At 42.6% G+C, this 23,739-nt stretch overlaps 2 protein-coding genes across 16 annotated transcripts in view; one reads left to right on the top strand and one right to left on the bottom strand.

The window, feature by feature from the left end:
* CASK (calcium/calmodulin dependent serine protein kinase) overlaps positions 1 to 23,739 on the top strand; it is a 486,621-nt gene that overhangs the window by 173,392 nt on the left and 289,490 nt on the right. The gene's annotated exons all lie outside the window — the stretch shown is intronic.
* GPR82 (G protein-coupled receptor 82) lies at positions 1,298 to 9,219 on the bottom strand. Its single transcript, XM_077484549.1, has 2 exons — positions 9,095 to 9,219; positions 1,298 to 2,609 (listed from the first exon to the last, which is right to left on the bottom strand). Exon 2 carries the CDS (start codon positions 2,591 to 2,593, stop codon positions 1,520 to 1,522), a length of 1,074 nt encoding a protein of 357 aa, XP_077340675.1. The 5' UTR covers positions 2,594 to 2,609; positions 9,095 to 9,219; the 3' UTR covers positions 1,298 to 1,519.

Genomic DNA, 23,739 nt, shown 5'->3' with positions numbered 1-23,739 from the left:
GGAGGTGATAAGGAAGGGAGGCGAGCTACCAGTCGCCTGCCCGCGAGTGATGGGTTGTCGACCCCCACTCTAATGTAAAAAAACAGCAGGTGTCTCAAAGCTGCTAGAAACACTCAATGGGCACTAGTCTGCTGTAATCTTTGAGGATCTATTGAGGTAGAGAATAAGGCTTCATTCACATGGCTTGTACTACAGTGTACACTTGTGCAAGGGCCATGTATGCCCGCATGGGGATTCACTGGGGTTCAGAGCAGGCATTCTTATTAATGTTAATTGGGACACATCGGCTTCTCGGACAGAACCACTGCTCCCAAATTGACATCCAGGAGTGTACAAGGCTTCCAAATGCACACTGTCTGTAAACAGGACCATGCACCTGCACAGATATGAAATGTGGGAACAGCGGCTATGTTCAAGCAATTTCTGTGTCTCGGTTGACATAAATAGGACTGCATGGAACACTAGTGCATCCCTGTGCAGGCAAACATGACACTTGCACGGGTGTAAGCTATGGTACGGAAATAGAAATGCTCGAGTCCCTCATTGACACATTCAGGATATTCCTCACATGGAGCTATTGTATTCTGACAGCAGGAGGTTTCCAAGCCATCAGAATACGATCATCACTGCTTGTGGCTATAGCTATCGGCAGTGATCGAATTAAGAAATTCCAACAGGCTTTTTGTGCTAAAGTCAATTGATGGAATAACTTCAGTACAACCAGCCTGCCAATACATAGATCGAAATTCGAACAGTTTCGGCTTAGTCTATGGCTGGCTTAAGAACAGTAAACAGTTTAACTGGTTCCTGGCCACACTATAGGCAAAAGACGGCTACAGCATGGGCTTCCTGTTCTGGGAGGATGCACACGGGCCGCGTCCTGCGCATCCATGGGGGCACGCTCTTTAACCATTATGTCCTTTGGACACAGCTGATCTCAGATGAGGGTAAAGGGCCAATCACAGCAGCGCTTTACCATGTGATCAGCTGTGTCAAGTCACCCGTGTCTCTGTGTGAGGAAAGGCGAGCGGATAACCAGAAAGTCTGTCAGGGCACAGTGAGTACGTTGTTTTTGCTGATAATGGGGGGAACTGCTCATCGGTGCAGCCAATCAGTGTATCCTCATCAGTGTCCATCAGTGCACATCAGTGAAGAAAAAAATACTTATTTGCAAAATTTTATGGCGGAAACTAAAACAATTTTTTTCAAAATTTTCAGTTTTTTTTTTTCATAAAAAAAAAAAATATATATATATATATTTTTTTTATATATATATATATAAAAAAAATAGTGATTATATACCACCAAAAGAGAGCTCTATGTCACAAAAAATGATAAAAATTTCTTCTGGGTACAGTGTTGCATGACAGCGCAATTGTCTTTCAAAGTGCGACAGTGCTGAAAGCTGAATTTTTTGGCTTTGGCAAGAAGGGTTAATGTCCATAGACTGGGCGCAGGTACACTCTAACTGGATCTCCAAATCCTTTATAGATCTATTACAAAATTGCTTTAACAGTTTTCAGCCACAGCTTTCATTAGCTGTGATGGGCATAACTCTTACAGTCACAGTTGGGGTTTGAGTATTCGTAAGTCTGTTCATATTTGAATCCTCCCTTTGACCTGTGGCATTTCTATGAAGGAAACGTTGGATAGTCTTCTGAAAAGACTCATCTAAGCAAAAATAAACGATGGGGTCTGTACAACTTCTGAACTCGGCTAGGCAAAGGCAGCAGTTTTTAATTTCTATCAGTATTCTCAGCTCTTGGCATTCCCGTGAGTAGTATTGTCCCACAAGGAAAAGTTTTATCAGATGGTAAGGAGCAAATGTGACCAGAAGTAAAACCATTATCACAGCAATATTTTTTTTTACTCTTTGGTGGACTAAATGTTTTTCATCTATACAGCTATTGGTTTGTAGCTTTTTTATATGCTTGATAAAGAACCCATAAAACAGTAACACAATGAAGAAAAACAAGAAGAAACATGTCGACTGTGTAACTGAAGAGATTTGCGACTTTTCTTGACCAAATTCAACTTCAAAGGAGCAGCCGTTGTCTAGTTCAGAATTATTTTTGAATAAGAACAAGGTAAACGTTGGGAACAAAAAAGTGATCCACACGCAGACACACAGATAGCCAGCGATTTTAGGGTTCCGAAAAGCTTTTAGTATTTGGCCAAAGATGATTTTTTCATATGTGGATGATGAAATGTCCTGTGCTCGTTCTTTGTATCGCACAAGAGTAGCGTATCGGCTGATGGCGATCCAGCAGAAAATGGTGATGCTAACACACATGCTGCAGTGTGTCAGAATGTTTGTGGTTTGCAGTGCAATGGAACATTCTATAGACTTGTATGGCAAGTAGAGTACATATACATAAAAAAAAATTTGGAAGGGCATGCCAGTAGTCACAACCATGTTGGAAATGGCAAGGTTTATAAGATATATGTGTGTTGTTGATCTGCGTCTTAATCTGCTAAAAATCCAGAGGGAGATGAGGTTTCCAGAAGCACTTGGTAAAAACATCAGACCATAAAGTACAGGGAGGCCGATGGTGGACATTGCACTGAAAGTTATATTTGTATCATTGCACATGCTTCCGAAAGGCTACCTAAAGGGAGGAGAAAAGCAGTAAAAATTTTATTCTACAGTATGTTAAGAAATTTATTGATGGAGATTTTTTAGTATGGGAATATTTCTAATTTGGCATGTTTGTGTGTTTTAGCACATTTATTCTTATTTTGAAAACAAGACAAAGGCTTAAACTTTACAGTCAATAGAAAGGGGGGTTTTAAGCATAAACTACAACATAACTAGAATAAAAATTGTCAAGTTCTGTTTTACCTTAAACAGCATATGCAGACAAGGAGATAGAGAGAGAGATATATATATATATATATATATATATATATATATATATATATATATATATATATATATATATATATATATATATATATATATATATATATATATATATATATATATATATATATATATAAAAATTTATTGAGCCTGTTCCTTTAAAGCAGGGATAGGTAACCTGGGGCCCTCCAGCTGTTGCAGAACTACAAGTCCCATCATGCCTCTGGGAGTAACTGCCAGCCTTGCAATGCCTCATGGAAAATGTAGTTCTACAACAGCTGGAGAGCTACTGGTTGCCTACCCCTGCTTTAAAGCATGTTATACAGCACAGTGCTTGTGGTGTATAACATGCTTTATTTGGCCCCTAACTTGATCACTTCTATCGCCTAAAAAAAAACCTGGCCGATCCTGACAGTTTCTGCCCTCTCCCCTGTAAACTGACCATGGTATATCATGGCTGCTGAGCCCTGACACCATGGTCAGTTTACATGCCTCCACCAGCTGCCGCTATCTGCAGCTCTCCTGTGTCTCCCTCTGTCGTCCTCCCCCCCCCCCCCACCGTTGTTGTCCCCCCCCCCCACATCCCTGCCTGTCTGCTCCTGTGTCAGTGCCTGTCCCCTCCCCTCATTCTGCAAAAGCTACTTTAAATGTTTTATACCATTCTCTGTTTAACAATCCTTTGTGCCCCTGTGGCCCAACTCCTCTCTCCTCCCCGCCTCCCAACTGACGTCGGCTGGAGTTTCTCGGCCCCACCCACTGTAGCTGTCAGACAGGGAAAGCAGAAAGTCATGTGCGCGCCAAGCAGTGCTCTGAGATGAGGTAAAGAATGGCTGATTTTTATAAAACACAGCTGCAGGGGCACAAAGGATTATTAAACAGAGAGAATGAGGTAAAATGGCTTAACCACTTTAACCACTTTTTCTCTGGAAGATTTATCCCCCTTCATGACCAGGCCATTAATTTAACAATTGCACGGTTATGTGGCGCTGTACCCAAATAAAATGAATGTCCTTTGTTTCCTCCAACAAAGAGCTATTTTTTGGTGGTATTTGCTTACCTCTGCGTTTTTTACTTTATTTTTTATATTTTTTGTGCTATAAACAATTTTGAAATTGTTTATAAATTGAAATTGCCACCGTACTAATGACACAGGCTGGGAAGGGGTTAACATCAGGGGCAATCAAAGGGTTAAGTGTGTGTGTGTGTGTGTGTGTGTGTGTGTGTGTGTGATCCGGCGCAGAGGTCCCACCCTGTAGCAGTAAAACTGCTGTAAGGCTGACCTTAGGTTATTGTAGCTTTGCATTTTTGGTAGGCAGGGGGTGCAGAAGCTGCCAGCTGGGAGGCTGGCGGAGCAGAGAGATTCATCTCACAACGCCTGGTGCCCGCCCTGCATCCTGGCAGTTCCGCCCTCACTGTGCAGACAGCAGAGAGCTTACATCATCTCTCTGCTGCCTAACTCGGACTGGGAAACAGAAGTGACAATCCCCATTCCCCACCTTAGCAGGAAAGTGACAATCTGCAACTTGTGTCAGGTGATGTGGCAAGTGGCCAATTTGCAACGTGTGGCAAGCGACAATCCGCAACTTGTGGCAGGCGACGTTGGCAAGTGACAAACTCGGGGCTCCCACTGATTCTGCAATGGTGAGTTGACCTATTTCATTTTCTATAACAATGCAATAATAGAAATAATGTTTCAATCATCCTGACACCATAACAACCACTGTCCCGTGATGATTGAAGCGCCAACATCACCCATTGCCCCCAAAAAAAACATATTTTCCGGCAGTGCCCCTCTCGAGACTAGACTCTGGATCCACCCCTGGATGAGGGTGGGGGGCACTGCGGGGCCCTGTGATTTCTAGTTATGCCCCTGCCCACATTCAAGAAAATAAGCTACATTATTTCCTCCTTACTGTATCAACTTATTTCCCATTGTGGACAGAACTATGCTAATATCTCTATATGGCTACATGATACTTTAGCAATAAGGCATTTTGGAGGTTCCAATACCAGGAAGACATCTTTATCGGGAGTTACATGCCCTATTTTCATCTGGAGAAGGGAGACTGAGACTCCATTCACACAGGGGCAACTTTGTATCTGACTTTAAGTCGCCCCTAGTCGCCTAAGGTCGCGCTACCTGTAAAAATCAATATAAGTCAATAAGAGCCGTCTTAATGCACACTGCTGAAGTCGCTCCGACTTCAGAAAAGGTTCCTGTACTACTTCAATCTGACTTCTAGGTGACTTTTACCCATTGATTTCAATGGAAGTCGCCTCCAAGTTGGATCTCCATCTATATTGAAGTGACAATGTCGGTGCATGCATAGTAGTCCATTATGCTTTACCTTTGCAGGGAATGAAAGGGGAAGTAAACCCATTAGGGTTTACTTCCTCTTTAAAGAGGGGGGGGGGTTCCCTCTTGAGGGGTGTTTTTTTCTTCAATGTTTTATTTTTCAGCTGGGGCTCCTGTGTCCTGGTTAGGGCTCTTGTGGTTAGCCTTGGGTCATTTTTCCCAGCCCTCTTCTTTTTTTCTTTTTTTTTTCTTTGGCCCTGCTCTTGGATGTCCCAATGGTCAAGATTAAGGAGGCGATGTGTCCGTCTAACTCTGAGAAATGGATTTTACGGTGAGTACAAAAATCCCATTCTCTGCTTGTCCCCGAATTGCCTCCGGGCCAGCACTGGCTTTGGGTGCTCACTTCCAATGCTACGGTAGGAGCGTTCTTCCCACTAACCGTCACACTAAAGAGTGAGCTGTAGATCTAGCTATTTTTAGCAGGGATTCCCTAAGACCACAAAGTTGTTTCAAGGGTTCTTCTGTTTAAAAAGGTGAGGAAGCCTGGTCTATAGTCTGCAGTGGCCAGGAAGTTATCAGGGACAAGAGGATGTAAATAATATGGGAGTTTACCAGGCAGGCTTCGGGATGCCAGAATAAACCTACAGGAATGCCAAGCACATCAAACTATGGTTTTTCAAGACCGCGCTGTGTATTTTACCATACTGGTGTCCCTCGTCGGCATGTGCCTGTTTACTCAAAAAGTGAACCTTTAGCCCTGGTTTCACAGCAGCGTGACTTTGAAATCGTGCTACTTCAGTATGGTTTCAAAGTTTCAGATCAATGCAATTTGCACCTCAAATGGCTTCATTTAACAGAAGTCTATGCAAGTCCCAATGAAATAGAAAAAAAAAAGTAGTGCAGGTACCTTTTTATTTTTTTTTTATTTTTTTTTCTTTTAAATTGTTCCGGTGTGAATGAGGGCTTAAAGGGGTTGTAAACCCCTGGGAAAAAAATAAATAAAAAATACTGCAAGACAAAGTCGTAATGAGCTAGTATGCATAGCATACTAGCTCATTATGAAGTGCTTACCTTAGAACTATGCCCTGCAGTGCCGCCTGCACTCCACTCTCACGGCTGTCATCTTTCACCAGAGTTACTTCTGGGTTCGCGTTGTGATTGTCCGGAACCGCGATGACGTCGCTCACGCACATGTGTGCAGGAGCCACTAGTCACAGCACAGGTACTGAAGAAACTGCACCAGTGGCCCATTTCTTCAGTGCACATGCGCGGCAGCCACGCATGTAGTGAGTATCTCCTAAACTGCAAGTTTAGGAGATATTTAGAGTGCCTACAGGTAAGGCTTAGTATAGGCTTACCTGTAGGTACAAGTGGTGTAACAGTTTACAACCACTTTAATCTGGGCATAATAACAATTTGAATAAACTCCTAAAATACCTAAAGAAATTGAAACTGGTTTGGTTAGTGTTAAAAATGTTTACCGCACACTATGAGCTTCACACAGTAGTGTTGATTAGAATCTGCAGCAAATCAAAGGCTGTCTTATTTTCTGGCTGGTGGATGTCTAGCAACATTTAGCCCTTTCCTCCCAAGCTTTGCTGTCCTTTGGAACACCCCATTCATTTATTCATTAATTCATTAATTTTTAGTTTTTTTTTTTTTAGTTTTTGTCATGGAGGCTCAGCATTGCATGTGGGTGTTGCCCAGAACAGTATACATGCAAAAGCATCCTTAGGAATGCCCACTCAATCAGACTGACATTCGCCAATCAAGGCATTTTGATATTTGCAGGACTGCTTGGCAGCCCATGAAGGCTTGGGAGAGGGACCTGTGTCAGGGTGGGATAATGTTTTCAGGAAGCTTTGTAGAGCACTCTGCTGTCCTCTCCCACCAGCCATGAACTGACAGCATTGCATATTGAAGCACAGAGTCAAGTGATGACATCGCTGGGTCCAATATAAGATATACAACAAAAACTGAATGGTTTTATTTAACAATTTCATTAGCGTATTGGATGAAGCAAAATTATAAGCAGATTAAATTCTATTTTTAAAATGTACTAAAGGCTGGTTCCTAGGTTACCTTTTGCAACTAGCGAGCTTTAAGTTGTGATATTTCAGCAAAGGCTGGAAAATGAAAGCTTCTTGTCTGATAACTATATACCTTTCCTCTAAACCAGCCTTTTTTCAACCAGGGTACCTTGAAGTTTCTTCAGGGGTGTCTTGGCAAAATGCCTAAAAATTGCCCAAAAATTGTATACAAGCTAGTGTGTGGATGAAGGCTTCCTTTTTAGTTACACTAAGACCCCTTTCACACTGTGGCGTTTTTCAATAGCGCCTGTAAAGTGCCTGAAAAATGCCTCCCCTGCATCCCCCAGTGTGAAAGCTGGAGTGCATTCACACTGGGGCGGTGCACTTGCAGGACTTTAGAAAGTCCTGCAAGCAGCATCTTTCGGGCGGTGAAGGAGCGGTGTATATGTCGCTCCTCCACTGCTCCTGCCCATTGAAATGAATGGGCACAGCTGCCAAAGCGCCTGCAGAGCGCTTCGGCAGCGGTGCTACATGGACGTATTTAAGCTTAACCCTTTATTCGGCCGATAGCGGGGGTTAAAAGCACCCTGCTAGTGGCTGAATAGCGCCACTAAAACTAGCAGCGTTTTGCTGTCAATGCCCGCCCACCCCTGTGTGAAAGCAGCCTTAGTCACAGGTTTGCATTGTGCACCATTACAACCTTCTAGCTGCCGGCATTCTAATGACCAATGGCATCATTATTTAATAAGGAGGATGTCAGTCACCTGCATGGCATCCTTGTTTGACCCTCCCCTGCCCCTCTCCATCAGCGTTGGGGTCACATTAGCTGAGTAAGGGAGAAACAAAACATTATTGAAAACTGGTACTGACTAGTATGCCAGTGTATTTGCTTTAGAAGAATGAATCACCTGTAACGTTTGGTGTCCTACTTGGACTTGTGGATGTTGCTGCGTTATGCAAAACTATTAGAATAACCTTTACATTTTAGAATAAGGTGTTTTGAGACTGTCCATGATTTTTAAAGGGGCCTTAACTGAAAAAAGTTTGAGAAACAGTGATCTCCAAACTGCAACCCAGGTGCCAGATGTGGCCCTTTACCTGCCTTTATCTGGCCCCTGGGGCACTATTCCACCAACTAACACCTATGGTAGAGCATTATTCTTATTGATATCAATAATAAAGCACTAGTCTTCCCATTAAAACCAATGAGGGGGTATTTTCTTCTTCCACTGGCTACAGTCTGGCCCCCCTAATGCCTGAAGGACAGCAAGTTGGCCCTTTGCCTAGAAAGTTTGGAGAACCCTGCTCTAGAACATGAAAGTGGGGAGTTTAAATTATTCTATGTAACATTTCCTAATGCTCTTTGCTGCTCTAGGAAGGACATCTGATCCATTTTACCCTTTCAGGTACTGGCAGAACGTGGCATAAAATCTGTGAGCATGACTACAATTTTGCATGTAGGATGGTGTTTTAAACTCACAATTAGGCAGTCCATTGATGATACATAATATTTTGCAGAAATTACTACATATACATGTCAAATCGTTTTGAGGAAATCTGACTCATCACAGATTAATAAAACACCCTACACTTAGTAACTTTTCATATCTAATAATTCTTAAAGATAATGGAGTTGCAAACAAATGCAGTATATAAATCTTAGCCCGAATTTCATCCGAAACAAGTTGTTTTACACTCTGTTTAGCCTATTTCGTTAAAGACTTGCATATATTTACACACGTATTGCAAATGATGAAGTTTTATGAAAACTGGTGCAATGAAAATTAGAGCAATGTTTTTTATTTTTTAAAGCAGCTGGTCAAATTTCTTGTTTTTATATTCGGTCTCAAATCGGTAAAGAAAGGTCTACAGCAAGTTTGATTTTCTGTAGATTATGGTACTTACCAGCAGTGACGCTTCACATCCAGCACCTCACAGGAACAAAAAAAATTGAGAAACTAAATGGTCCAAATTTAGGCGTGTGGTATTCTATCTTTACTGAAAGTGGAACTGCAGTCAAAACGTGTGTCCTCCCCACACTCAAAACTCGTCTGTACACAAATAGTGCATCACCACGAGCTGCATTGAATTGCTAAAGGCTGGACAGTTAACCAGCATGCTTCCTATCTCCTAGAAAAGAAAGCAAGTGTCTTCTGACTGCTGTAAGGCAACCATTTTGACCCCAATAAGACCTTACTGGTGTGGCTTAAAGTGGTTCTAAAGGCAGAAGGTTTTTTTTACCTTAAAGCGATGGTAAACTGTTTGTGTTTGTGTTTTTTTTTTGTTTTTTTTTTATTTTAAATCCTGCAAGGCAGTAGCATTAATGTGCTAGTATATATCGCTTACCTTAAAACAAAGCCCCCCAGCTATGTGCGTTCACCGCTGAAGATGCTTCCATCTACACCCGGTCTTCGTTCTCTGTTTGAGTGGCCAGAGCCACAAAGATGTCACATTTGCACATGTGCATGGGAGCCGCTGTTCACGACATGGGGCTCTAAAGGAATGGTGCGGTATGCTGTTCCTTCAGAGAGCATGCGCTGGTGACCTCACCGGCTGCTTCAAAAGTAAATCTCTCCTAAATGGTGCATGTTTGGGAGATATTTACTGTACCTATAGGTAAGCCTTACTATAGACTTACCCTGGAAGTCATGCATGGGAGTTTGTGAAACTTATCTTAAAATTAAGCCCTCCAGCAACACGCTGTCATCGCTTAAGGCGCTTCCATCTTCACCCGGTTTTCCTTCCTGGTTTGCGGACTCAGGCTGTGTGAGTGGCTTGACATCACCCCCGCGCATGCATGTCGGAGCCGCCGTTCCCGGCACAAGGCTCTGAAGGAATGGCACAATATGCCGTTCCTTCAGAGTGCATGCCTTGGTGATGCCACTGGCTGCATCAAAAGTAAATATCTTCTAAACTGTGAATGTTTAGGAGATATTTACTGTACCTACAGGTAAACCTTACTATAACTTTAGCTAAAAGTCATGCATGGGAGTTTTAGCAGCTCCCCCTCTCCCCCCCCCCCGACCCTCTATAACGTACCTGAAGCTCCTTCTTGATCCAGTGATGTGCATGAGTGCAGTGTCTCTCCCGGGTCTGTCACTCCTCATTGGCTTACACAGCAGGGTAGGCCATTGGCTTCCACTTCTCTCAATCACAGCCAATGAGGAGTGAGCAGGGTCAGGACCGAGCCATACTCTGTGTGTAAATGGACAATGTCCATTTACAGGAGTGCGGCTCGGGAATGAGCCTACTCAAGTGCCCCAATAGCAAGAGGCTTGCTACTGGGGGCACTCAACAGGGGGGAGAAACCAGGGCTGCTGGTGGGGGTCCCAAAAAGTAGAGGATCAGGGCTTTTCTGTGCAGAACCATTGCATAGAGCAGGTAACTATATAACATGTTTTTTTCTTTTTTTTAATACAACCTTTAGAATCCTTTTAAGTGTACAATAATACACAGGAACTAGCTATTACATATTCAGCAAAAATGATGCGTTTTCTAGTCCATTGTGGTGCACATTTAAAGAGGAAGTAAACCCTGATGGGTTTACTTCCTCTTTTTTTCCCTGCAAAGGTAAAGCATCGCATAGTAGCTCATTATGTGTCACTTACCTGACACAGGAGCCAGCGAAGTCGCCGCTGATCCCTGTAGTCCATCTTGCTGGTGGCGTCTCGCAGCTCCGACCAATGACAGCGGCGAAGCCGCGATGACGTCACTCCCGCACATGTGCACGGGAGTCGCGTCTCGCAGCTCCGCCGCTGCCATTCGGCGAAGCCGCGATGACGTCACTCCCGCGCATGCGCACGGGAGTCGACAAATTAGGCAAATCCATTCTTGGACTTGCCGCATTTAGTGTGCCTGCGCGCCGCTGTCTACGGCGCATGCGCCGTAGACAGCGGTGCCCATTTTCGGCCAAATATCTCCTAAACCATATAGGTTTAGGAGATATTGCTTGGACCTACAGGTAAGCCTTAATCTAGGCTTACCTGTAGGTCAAAGTGGTTTGAAGGGGTTTACTTCCTCTTTAATGCTTTTTGCAGGGCAGGGACTGACCAGAACAGCAAGATACACGTTGGAACATTTTTCTCAATCAGCAGCTGCTGATATATTGTACCCACCATCGCCATATCTCCTAACGGTTTGAGATGGGAATTAGGGACACCTATCTGCAAAAGTGTGCAGGCATAGGACACACCCCTTGCCACGCCCCCTTAACCACTTTGCACCTAGGCCAATTCTGACATTTCTCTCCTACATGTAAAATTCCTAATTTTTTTGCTAGAAACAAACATTATATATGTTTTTTTAGCAAAGACCCTAGAGAATACAATGGCGGTCGTTGCAACTTTTTATCTCGCACGGTATTTGCGCAGCAATTTTTTCGAACACGTTTTTTTCCGAAAAAAATGTTTCATGGTAAAAAAAAAAAAAAAAAAAACAGTAAAGTTAGCCCAATTTGTTTGCATAATGTGAAAGAGGAGGATACGCCGAGTAAATAGATACCCAACATGTCACGCTTCAAAATTGCACGCGCTCGTGGAATGGCGCCAAACTTTGGTATTTAAAAATCCCCATAGGCGACACTTTTAATTTTTTTACTGGTTACATGTTTTGGGTTACAGAGGAGGTCTAGAGCTAGAATTATTGCTCTTGCTCCAACGTTCGCGGCGATACCTCACGTGTGGTTTGAACACTGTTTTCATGTGTGGGCGGGACTTACGTATGCGTTCGCTTCTGTGTACTAGCTCACGGGGACAGGGGCGCTTTACATTTATTTTATTTTTTTTATTGTTAATTTTATTTTTATTTTTTTAGTTTGACACTTAAAAAAAAAAAAAAAAAAGTAAACATCCCTTGTAATAGGAATATGGCACGATCGGACATATTTACAGTGAGATATGGGGTAAATAAGACCCCATATCTCACCTCTAGGCTGGGAAGAATAAAAGAAAAAAAAAAAAACGATCCTGGCTTCCTAGCCAAATCGGCTCCGTTAATTTGAATACAGAGGCTGGGCGTGACGTCATAACATCGCGCCCGGCCTCCGAACGATCATAGAGACTCCGGGGACGATCTGGTCCTCCGGAAATCTCTATGGTAACTTGCGAGGGCCGGCGGATCCTGTGACCGACTCACCGATGGAAGCGGTGGAACGTCCCCCCCCACCCGCCGCCGGTAAGAACGATCAAGCAGCGGAAAGCTGCTATGATCATTCTTATGGTGCAGGGAATCGCCGGCTGAAAACGCTGATATCTGAATGATGTCTGTGGCCTCAGGCATCATTCAGATATAACCACCGAAAGCCCATGACGTCAATAGACGTAGTATGGGCGCAAGTGGTTAAAAGGAGAATTGTACAAAAAAAAAAAAGATTGTTTAAACCCATAAGGGCTTTTTTTTTACCACCACTATTCCTTTATATTGGCTTTCGGAATTTACAAATGCAGCAATTTAGAAATCTGATGAAAGGTTTAGCGCTGGAAAACACTTTTTGATGATGCATCTGAAAGTGCATTTTTATATACAATTGTATAGATCAGACCAAAATGAGAGACAAATGAGGAGCAATGAGGGTCAGGGGGACTTTGTTCCAAATCAGGGACAGTCCCTCGAAATCAGGGACAGTTGGGAGCTATGCTGTCGCCACTATACACTTAACAGCAGGTAGATTCCTCCATCCACCTCACTTGTTTGTAAGAGAATCTGCTTGTGTATGGTCACCTTTACCCTTATCTTAAATCTTAATTCTAAAAAGTAGAACTAAACTCTATCTGAGCACCAAAAACCAAGCTTTAATTTTTTAAATATTCAAATTCAAACATGCATATCCATTCATGTCTCCATCCTTTATTTTGTTGAGAAATCACTTTGAAAAACACCCCCCTTACATTTTTATTTCTATCTAGATTAATGACAAATGATTCCTGTAGCATTTACTACATGGATTCCATCTGCCCTTTGCTCAGGCATGCAAGCAGGTGGGTGTGTAAGAAAGGGGTAGGTTGGGTTGAGAGCGTAAACAAAGAAACCTTTATAAAAGTAGCCACTTGTTTCCTGTCTGAGCATACTGCTAATAACTGACAGTCTCAGGGCTGCTTTAGAAGAGTAAGACTGTCAATTGTCAAAGCCTAGAATTTCTATCATGTAATCCTGACAGCACATTTGTTATCCACTTGCCGACCGCCCCATAGCAGATTTACTGCGACAGGGCAGCCACGCTGTACAGAATTGTGTGTGTGTATATATGTGTGTGTGTGTGTATATATATATATATATATATATATATATATATATATATATATATATATATATATATATATATATATATATATATATATATATATATATAATTAGGGCTGTTAATAACCTTAAAGTGTGGTGTAAAGTTTAAAGAAAAAAAGAAATGTTTTCTTAAATATCTCTTTCTTGTACATCACGGGACACAGAGACTCAGTAATTACTGATGGGTTATAGGGTATCACTAGGTTATTGGACACTGGCAAATCCTAGACAGGAAGTTCAGTCCCTCATATAACCCCTCCCCCTCAGTTTTTTCGCCAGTGTCTTAGGTGTTGGTCACAAGTAAAGATGTGCTGTGCTGAGCTCCGCTGGAATATTCCTTACTGGGGCCAGCTATGCAAACGGATCCATTCAAAGTGTCTTTTCAAGACCGAATTGGATAGTACCCGGGCCTTGTGTCCGAAGAATCAAGGTTTTACCTGTAACGCTTCTCTTTTTAGAGAGCTGGACACTGGGACTGAGTTTTTTTTTTTTTTTTTTTTTCAGCCATATTCCTGGCAGGAGGCTTTATAGGCACACATTTAACCCTTTGATCACCCGAGATTAGGGATGCACCGAATGGGTTTTTTGGTGCTGAAACCGATATCGAAAATAAATTTTCCTTGATCCCAAAAACCAATACCGAAATTGACTGTTTTTAAAAAATATTTTTATACAGGAGATGGTCAGACTGGGGACATGGTACAGGAGATGGTCAGGGACCGGGGACATTGTACAGCAGATGGTCAGGGACCAGGGACATTGTACAGGAGATGGTCAGGGACCGGGGACATGGTACAGGAGATGGTCAGGGACCGGGGACATGGTACAGGAGATGGTCAGGGACCGGGGACATGGTACAGGAGATGGTCAGGGACGGGGACATGGTACAGGAGATGGTCAGGGACCGGGGACATGGTACAGGAGATGGTCAGGGACCGGGGACATGGTACAGGAGATGGTCAGGGACCGGGGACATGGTACAGGAGATGGTCAGGGACCGGGGACATGGTACAGGAGATGGTCAGGGACTGGAGACATGCTACAGGAAATCAATGCAGTCTCGCTGTGACCAGCAGCCTACCAGTGCCCGTCATGTAGCCTGCCTGTGCCTCACCAGTACACACACACACACACACACACACACACACACACCACACACCACACACCACACACCACACACCACACACCACACACCACACACCACACACCACACACCACACACCACACACACCACACTTGCACACAAAACACACTTGCACACAAAACACACTTGCACACATATAAACATACACACATGCACAAATATAAAACACTCTCACACGCACACATATAAACATGCACACACATAGCACACACATAACACAAACACACACACATGCATACAAATCTATATAACTTCAGTCTCCATGCTCTGTACTGCACTGTAGAGGGAGGCAGAGAGCACAGCACACACTGCTAGATATCTCTCCCTTGCTTTCACTTTCATAGTAAACGGCGTGACTGAGCTCCTGCACAGCTGATTTACACATCGGCTGAGGAGCCATATGCAGCCCCTGCTGGGGAGAGGCGGGCCATGGGGGAGGATAGAATAAAGACGGGTGCTCCAGAATGACACTCCCGTGATGGGCGGCACCAGGGGCGGGGCTGAGCCCAGCAGGCAGGCCCCGCCCCATTTTCAGCACCAGTATCGGCGAAAATTCTTTCGGCTTTTTGCTGAAAGGGCCATTTTCGGCCGATATATTTCGGTGGCTGAAATTTCGGAGCATCCCTACCCGAGATGTTTAACCCCTTCTCATCTAGTGTCATAAGTACAGTGACTGTGCATATATTTAGCACGGATAGCTGTATTGGTGTCACTGGTTCCCACAAAGTTTCAGCGTCTGCAGCAATATCGTGGTCCCGCTATAAGCCACTGATCTCCATTATTGGCATAAAATAATTATAAAATTCCAGTATATATCTCATAGTTTGACACAAACTTTTTGCGCAAACCAATCAATATGCTTATTGGGATTTTTTTTTTTACCAAAAATGTGTAGCAGAATACATATGGGCTTAAATTAATGAAAACATTTGATTTTTTTTTTAAGTTGGTGTTCTAGAAAAAAGTAAAACAAGACATGTTTTTTTTTCATAACACAAAAAATAAAAATGCAGAGGTGATCAAATACCACAAAATAAAATATGCTCTATTTGTGGGGGGGGAAAAAAATTAGCAACTATATTTGGGTACAGTGTCGCACGACTGCACAATTGTCAGTTAAAGTATCGCAGTGCTGTATCACGAAAAATGACCTGGTCTTGAAGAGGATTAAATCTTTCAGAGGTCAAGTGGTCATATAGCAGATTTGAGTGTCTGTTATCAGTACTGAGCTCAGGCAGGGTGGTTTTGCAGACCGACACTTCTGTTCTAACAGAGAAAATACAAATGAAGTAGTTATTTGTAATAATTAGTATAGAGCAGTGGTCCCCAAACTGTGGCCCTTTGTTTGCTCTTACCCGACACTTGAGGCATTTCATCCACGGACACAAACGATGGGGCTTAATTCCTCCCAATGATGGCAACTATAGGGCACAATTTCTGCTAGTGACACCAACAATGGGGCACAGTTCTTCCAAACAAAACCAATGATGGGGCTAAAATTATCTCACTGACACCAAAGATGGGACATTGTTTACTCCCATTGATGCTGGGACATTTTCTACTCGCGCTGGCCATGGTCTGGCACCCCTCTAAGGTCTGAAGAACCATAAACTGGGCGTTTTGTAAAAAAAAAAAAAAAAAAAAGTTTGGAGACCCAGATTATAGAGTATGGTATCTCCTATTTATTATAGCAACTCAATAATGAAGGTTAATAACCCTTGGTAACGGATTCTTTTTAAGTATAATCATTTTATAAGTTTGTACGTTTTGAAAAATATTCCAAAGACTTTCTAGAAACTGAGACTCTCAATGGACATTTGGATAGGTTACCGCTGAAAGAAATTCTGTACTATTGCTACTTTGCCTATATGGGCATACCATATCCATCTATGTCTATCACCATTGTTCCAGACAAAATAGCAGTGTTGCAGGCCAGCATTGAGATGGTCACCTGAATACTGCCATTTTGGCTGGAACAATGGTGATCTAATGAGAACAGAGGTCCTCTAGCTTCTGGTTGTACGTATTACTGTTCTGTTATGTGCATTTTATTGTCCAACCAGCGGTGTTAAATAAGGGTTTGTCTTGCACCTTGATTTTTATTATAGTCTGCTGATTCTTCCTTATGTATGCTTTGAAATATACATTATATACTCTACCCATCATCCCCGAAGAGCAACAATTGAAATAGTCTATCCCATGTATTGGAGATCTACCACAGGGTGGTGATATCGATTTTCCAGTATAGGCATATATGAGCAGTCATGTTGAATGTATAAATGGTTTTTATGTACCAGCTATTATAATGTGCATTTTATGAGGTTTTGACTGGATATAAATGGTTGCTTTTGTAAAAAGTGTTCTCAGAGGTTGCCTAAAAAGTTACTTTGTTGGTAATGCACATGTCTGGTTAGCAACTCTACAAAGCATTTTTTTTTATTTTTTTACCATTAGTTACTCGAATTAATTTGAAATGTATTTTTCAGAAAGATATAGCACTGCATAATGTTGGTAGCATTGCTGCTAAATCAGATTTGTTCAGTCCAGGACAGACATATAGGAACCAGCACTTTTTGGTCAATCTGCATGCTGTGGTATCTTCCACTGACACTTGTGCCAATACAGGACATATGTACTGCGTGGAGGAACAGGAACATATGATGGGGGAGCAAGAATTCAGCAACATGGAGTTTTACCACACTTATTTCTGGACCCGAAAATATTATTTTTATTTTTGCTTTATTGTATAGGTTGTGTTTACTTTAGTTTTGACCCTGTGATGCAATTATCCACAGTAACAACTCAGAATTTACAAAAATCAGTCTGGTTCGAGGTGGATCCCTAGTGGTTGCTATGGGTTACTGCACTTAAGAACTCTTTGAGTAAGGCCAGTTATGTCTATGTAGCACCCTCCCAGATAGGTTGCTAGGGTGTATATAGTTAGAATAGTTTGGTCTCCTGCTTCACATGAGACTAAGGTAAAATATAGTAGTTAACCTGCCTATTGGGGAGACCAAATTAGTGTAGCCAGGGAGCCCTGTGTCTTTAACAAATGTTGCTGTATCTGCATTGACTCATCTGTATCTAGGCAGTTTTGAAAATTCTTGAGTGACTCATGCAGATCAGTAGCTTGAATATGAATGCCATCTCAGCCATTTACAGGCATAGGGGCACCTATGCATGCCGAGAAGGGGTATTTATATTCAGGGAGACACACAGGTAAAGATATTTTTTGCCCAGAAAGGGGAGTCCAGCTGAGGAGGGGGCCCAGAAGGGGAGCTGACCCATGTGTTCTGAAGCGCAGACTGAGGGGGAGCCATGCCTGAGAGGATATGTTTGCAACTCCTGTGAGTACAGACCAAAGATCTATTGGCCTGCTCTTTTTAGGCTACTCCTCTGTGCTAGGAGGGTCAACTACTGGGTACAGCAGAAAGGGAGTACTGGCCAGTGTCCTGAAGAACAACAGTCCATATTTCTCAGAGGACTTGCTCACACACAGTCAAGTTGAAGAAGTTGTCTTTCATATAATTAGTTGAATCTGAAGTATCCCACCACATTCCCTTCCCTATCCAAGTTCTTAATAAAATATAAAAAACAATCAAAACCCCTAGACTGATTATTCAAGAAATGAGCCTAAGTGTGTGCCTGGCTTTGAAAAATACTGTGTGCCTCGCTGAAAAGTTGAAGCAAGAGGATTTTAGCGGCCCATACGGTGGGGGCACTACATCTGTACAATGTTATCTGTGAAGGTTCTTATGCAAGTCACGTTCCTCAACCCTAAACTTGCTCATCCATGTCTTTCTTGGACCTTGCTTTGTGCACTGGTGCACAGTCATGTTGGAACAGGAAGGGGGTCATCCCCAAACTGTTACCACAAAGTTGGGAGTATGAAATTGTCCAAAATATCTTGGTATGCTGACGCCCTAAGAGTTACCTTTTACTGGAACTAAAGGGTCAAGCCCAACCCCTGAAAAACAACCCCACACCATAACCCCCCCTCCACCAAATTATTTTGACCAGTGCACAAAGCAAGGTCTATAAAGACATGGAGTTTGGGGTAGAGGAACTTGACTGGCCTGCACATAGTCCTGACCTCAACCTGATAGAACACCTTTGGGATGAATCATAGCTCCCAACTGTCCCTGATTTCAAGGGACTGTCCCTGATTTGGAGCAGTGTCCCTCATTCGTCTTCATTTGTTCCTCACTTTGGTCTGTTCTATATAGATGTCTATAAAATGCACTTTTATCTATCAAAAAGTCTTTTCCAGTGCTAAACCTTTCATCTGATTTCTAACTTGCTGAATTTGTAAATTCCAAAAACCAATATAAAGGAATAGTAGTGGTAAAAAAAAGCACTTGTGGTTGTAACCAACTTTGTCTTTTTATTTATTTATTTTTTGTACAATTCTCCTTTAAGGGGGCGTTGCAGGGTTCTATACCTGCATACTTGTGCTTATAGGTGTCCCTCATTCCCATCTCAAAAAGTTGGGCGGTATGGATGAATTTAGGGCTGCAACTAAGGAATATTTTCATAATCGATTAGTTGGCCGATTTATTGTTTCGGTTAATAACCTTAAATAAAAAAGTGGGACAAATTGACGTTTATTTTCAACCACAGTGACAGGAAAATTTGGAAATAATAGAAAACTTCTTGGTCAAAGGAATTTTCAGACAGTGTGTGGTTATTCTCACCTGAAAATTGATCTATGAGGCCAGCATTAGGCTCGGTACACACCTATGCAGTTTCTGCTTTTGATCTGTTTCTGCAGTGCTTTTTGCTGTGCGTTTTTATTTTTGCGCACATGATTTTACTGCAATTTGCGTTTTTTGCATTTTTTTGAGGCAGATTAACCACTTCAGCCCCGGACCAATTGTCAGCCTAAGGACCAGAGGTCTTTTTAGAATTTCGCACTGCTTTAACTGGTAATTGCACGGTCATGCAATGTTGTATCCAAACGAAATTTGCGTCCTTTTCTTCCCACAAATAGAGCTTTCTTTTGATGGTATTTGATTGCCTCTGCTATTTTTTTTTGCGATATAAATGGAAAAAGACCGAAAATTTTGAGAAAAAAATATATTTTCTACTTTTTGTTATAAGAAAAATCGAATAAACTCAATTTTAGTCATACATTTAGGGCAAAATTTATTCAGGCACATGTCTTTAGTAAAAAAAAAATGTCAATAAGCATATATTTATTGGTTTGCGCAAAAGTTATAGCGTCTACAAACTAGAGTACATTTTCTGGAATTTACACAGCTTTTAATTTACGACTGCCTATCTCATTTCTTGAGGTGCTAAAATGGCAGGGCAGTACAAACCCCCCCCCCCCCAATTACCCCATTTTGGAAAGTAAACACCCCAAGGAAATTGCTGAGGGGCATGTTGAGCCCATTGAATATTTTTTTTTTTTTTTTTTTTTTGTCCTAAGGGATTGAATAATGACAAAAAAAAAAAATTTACAAAAAGTTGTCACTAAATGATATATTGCTCACACATGCCATAGTTATATGTGGAATTGCACCCCAAAATATATTCTGCTTCTGAGTACGAGGATACCACATATGTGGGACTTTTTGGGAGTCTAGCTGCGTACAGCACCCCGAAAACCAATCACTGCCTTCAGGATTTGTAAGGGTGAAATTTGTGATTTCACTCCTCACTACCTATCACAGTTTCGAAGACCATAAAATGCCAAAATAGCACAAAACCCCCCCAATGACCCCATTTTGGAAAGTAGACACCCCAAGCTATTTACTGAGAGGCATGTTTAGTCCATGAAATATTTTATATTTTGCCACAAGTTGCAGGAATATTACAATTTTTTATTTTTATTTTCACAAAGTTGTCACTAAATAATATATTGCTCACACATGCTATGGGCATAAGTGAAATTACACCCCAAAATAAATTCTGCTTCTCCCGAGTACGGGGATACCACATGTGGGGGACTTTTTGGGAGCCTAGCCACGTACGGGACCCCGAAAACCAAGCACTGCCTTCCAGATTTAAATATAAAACGCTACCAAAAAAAACTGTTAGCGATCGCAGGGATCAGGCCTGACTCTGCAAATGCTGCAGTTATGTGTTTAGTGTTTTGTAAGTGACAGTGATCGATCAATACTGCACTTGGGTAGGGTGGGCTGGGCAGAGGGGCAAAACGCAGGTGCTAGCAGGTATCTGGGCTGATCCTACTAACAATGCGTTTTTTGGAACCCTAAACTGCTGGGGACGCTAGTATAGATCTGATCAGATATTGATCTGTTCAGATTCTATACCACTATGGGAGGTTTATGCTTTGCGCGTGGGTGTTAGCGGTACTGGCACTAACCTAGCGCTGCCTTGGGCGACGCAGACCCTGACCCTAAAACCTAATTGATATCACCCGCCAGGTGATCAGGGGGTTAAACCTTTATTGGGTAATAAATGGTGGGTGCCCTGATGCTATAAAAAGCAAACTAACCAGAGTCACCCGTAACACTTATACGGTGATCACTGGTGAAAGGGTTAACTAGGGGCAATCGGGGGATTCAAATTTTTATTAGGTAGTATATTAGGGTCCCTGGCGCTATATAAAAACCTGACGGGGAACCTAAATAACTAACTGGCTAACCAGCGTCACCAGTGACACTTATACGGTGATCACTGGTGAAAGGGTTAACTAGGGGCAATGATCGCTTAGTGACACTGGCAAAAGGGGGTGAAAGGGTTAACTAGGGGCAATCGGGGTTAAAACCGTTATTGGGTAGTATATCGGGGTACCTAGCGCTATAAAAACCTGGCGGTGAATCTAAAAAAATAACTAGCTACTTAGCGGCACCAGTGACACTAATGCAGCGATCAGAAAAGCGATTGCTTAGTGACACTGGCAAAAAGGGGTGAAAGGGTTAACTCTAGGGGCAATCAGGGGGTTAAACCTTTATTTGGGGGGGGGGGGGGGTAGGGGGCTACCCTGGACCTAACACTAACTGCCCTGACACTTTTTACTGTCACAACTGACACTGAATGCAGTGATCAGTAAATAAATGATCACTGCAATCAGTGACACTGTGACTGGGAGGGGGGCGGGGGCTGATGGGTGGGGATTTGTGCCTGTGTGCCTACATGTTAGTGTAGTGTTTGGTGCACTTACTTTCAGTGCTCTCCTTGTAGTCCGGTCAAAAAGACCGCCCGAGGAGAATGACATCACTTCCTCCCTGCCTGTGTTTACTATACACAGCGGGAGGAAGCTTCTCATTCGCCAGGAGCGATCGAGAGGGGATGGCCAGAAACCAACGGCCATCCCCTCATCCCGGATCGCTCCTGAAGCGAAACGGACTGCCGCATCCAGCGGAAGGGGGTCCGATCGGACCCCCCACCCGCTGGAAGCCAAGCACGTACATGCCATTCTGCTGACGTACATTGCCATGCGGCGGTCCTTAAGTGGTTAAAAAACACCAATTGCTGCAAAAACGCATTACATGCTTTTTTGCAGCTTCTCAATTGAAGTAGATTGAACCAAAAAAAGACAGTTTCGCGTTAAAAGTCCCCGACCCTTTCCAAATATGCAGCAGCTGAAAAAAGCACAGATATGAACGTGTCCCATAGGAAACCATGTAAATGAACTGTAGTGCGTTTCTGCAAAAAGCACCAATAAACACATAGATGAGAACCAGGCCCAAGACGTGTAGTAACATAATGGGGTTAAAAGGACTAAAATTATTTTATAGTACAAAAAAAAGCAGATAATCGCTACTAGAAGGGGTTAATTTTTTTTTTCTGTAGAACAGTGAAAGTAAAATTTACAGTAGCGATTATATTTTTATAGTATAAAGGGCTCATTTTTTTTTTCTTAAACCCCATTATGTTACTGGCCGATTAATTGATTATGAAAATAGTAATCGATTCATTTCATAATCGATTAGTTGTTTCAGCCCTAGATGGATTAGAGTGGAGACTGTGAGCCAGGCCTTCTTGTCCTCATCAGTGCCTGACCTCACAAATGCGCTCATAGACCTACTCCTAAACCTTATGGACAGCCTTCCCAGAAGAGTTAAAGCGGTTATAGCTGCAAAAAGTGGGCCGTCACAATATTGAACCCTATGGACTAAGACTGGGATGCCATTAAAGTTCATGTGTGTAACAGTGGGCAACCTCAAATTAAACAAATACAAATGACCCTAGTTCAGCGCTCTTCTATTTACAAATATACCCTATATAACTAATATATTGTAATCACATCAAAACTAGTTTAAAGCGGAAGTCCAGTGAAAAATTAAAATGTTTCTATTATATGTAAAATATGTTTCTCTTTGGCACTATTCATTTTCTGTAAAGGTGATTTCCAAGCTTAGAAAGTCTAATCAAAGCTAGACAATCGGCTGCTTCTTGTTCTTCAGGGACAACCTTCCTTATTTCTGAATTCCAAATGCTCGCTCTTGCTTCCTGAAAACATTGCCCTTCTCTCTACGCAGGCAGCATGCCTACTGTTCATTCTAACCACCCCTGTCTTGCCCAGCCCCACCCCCATGCCTTCTCTCCTTCACAGATCTCCTCCTGTCTTCACAGCCTCATTTTGTATAGCAGCTTCTCCTGAGAGAAGGGGAGGGCAGGCTTTGGAAGAATGTTCTGTTTGTTAGAAACTGTAAGATTACAGTGCAACATGCTGCAAATTTTCTACAGTGTACAGCCACGTGGTTGTTTCTGCATGGCACTGTGTGCATGGTGTGGCACACCCCCAGCTGAGGGAGCTACATGTGAATGAGTTTAAGGCTCAGTTTCCACTAGTGCAACTTGTGATGCGACTTTGGACACACTCACAAATCACAGCCCATTGGTTTTAATGGCAAATGTTCCCAGCTATGTGCCTTTTGAAAATCAGCAACATTAAAGAGGTGCCTGCACTACTTCCATGCGTCTTTTGACCCAGAGTGTAAAGTTGGATCAAAGCTGCACTCAGTCGCACTCTAAATCGTACAGCTTTGGAGTCACACTAGTGGAAACGTAGCCTAAGGCTAGAGTGCAACTTTGGAGTGCAGCATTGATCCAACTTTACACGCTCTGGATCAAAGTCGCCTCAAAGCGTCACATGATGGGATCGGGTGCCGTTGAAATCAATGGGCTGTGACTTGTCATGCAGATTTGTGTC

Source organism: Lithobates pipiens, unplaced genomic scaffold, assembly GCF_037356315.1.
Source record: "Lithobates pipiens isolate NorthernLeopardFrog02 unplaced genomic scaffold, aLitPip1_a1.2 Scaffold_16, whole genome shotgun sequence".
In the NCBI taxonomy this organism is placed as follows: domain Eukaryota; kingdom Metazoa; phylum Chordata; class Amphibia; order Anura; family Ranidae; genus Lithobates; species Lithobates pipiens.
Note: the sequence above shows the minus strand (reverse complement) of the source record. Positions and strands in the feature narration are given on the sequence as shown.

Bases quoted from the DNA above. Each gene is read 5' to 3' on its own strand.
- GPR82 (XM_077484549.1), bottom strand. From the start codon at position 2,593: ATGTGCAATGATACAAATATAACTTTCAGTGCAATGTCCACCATCGGC.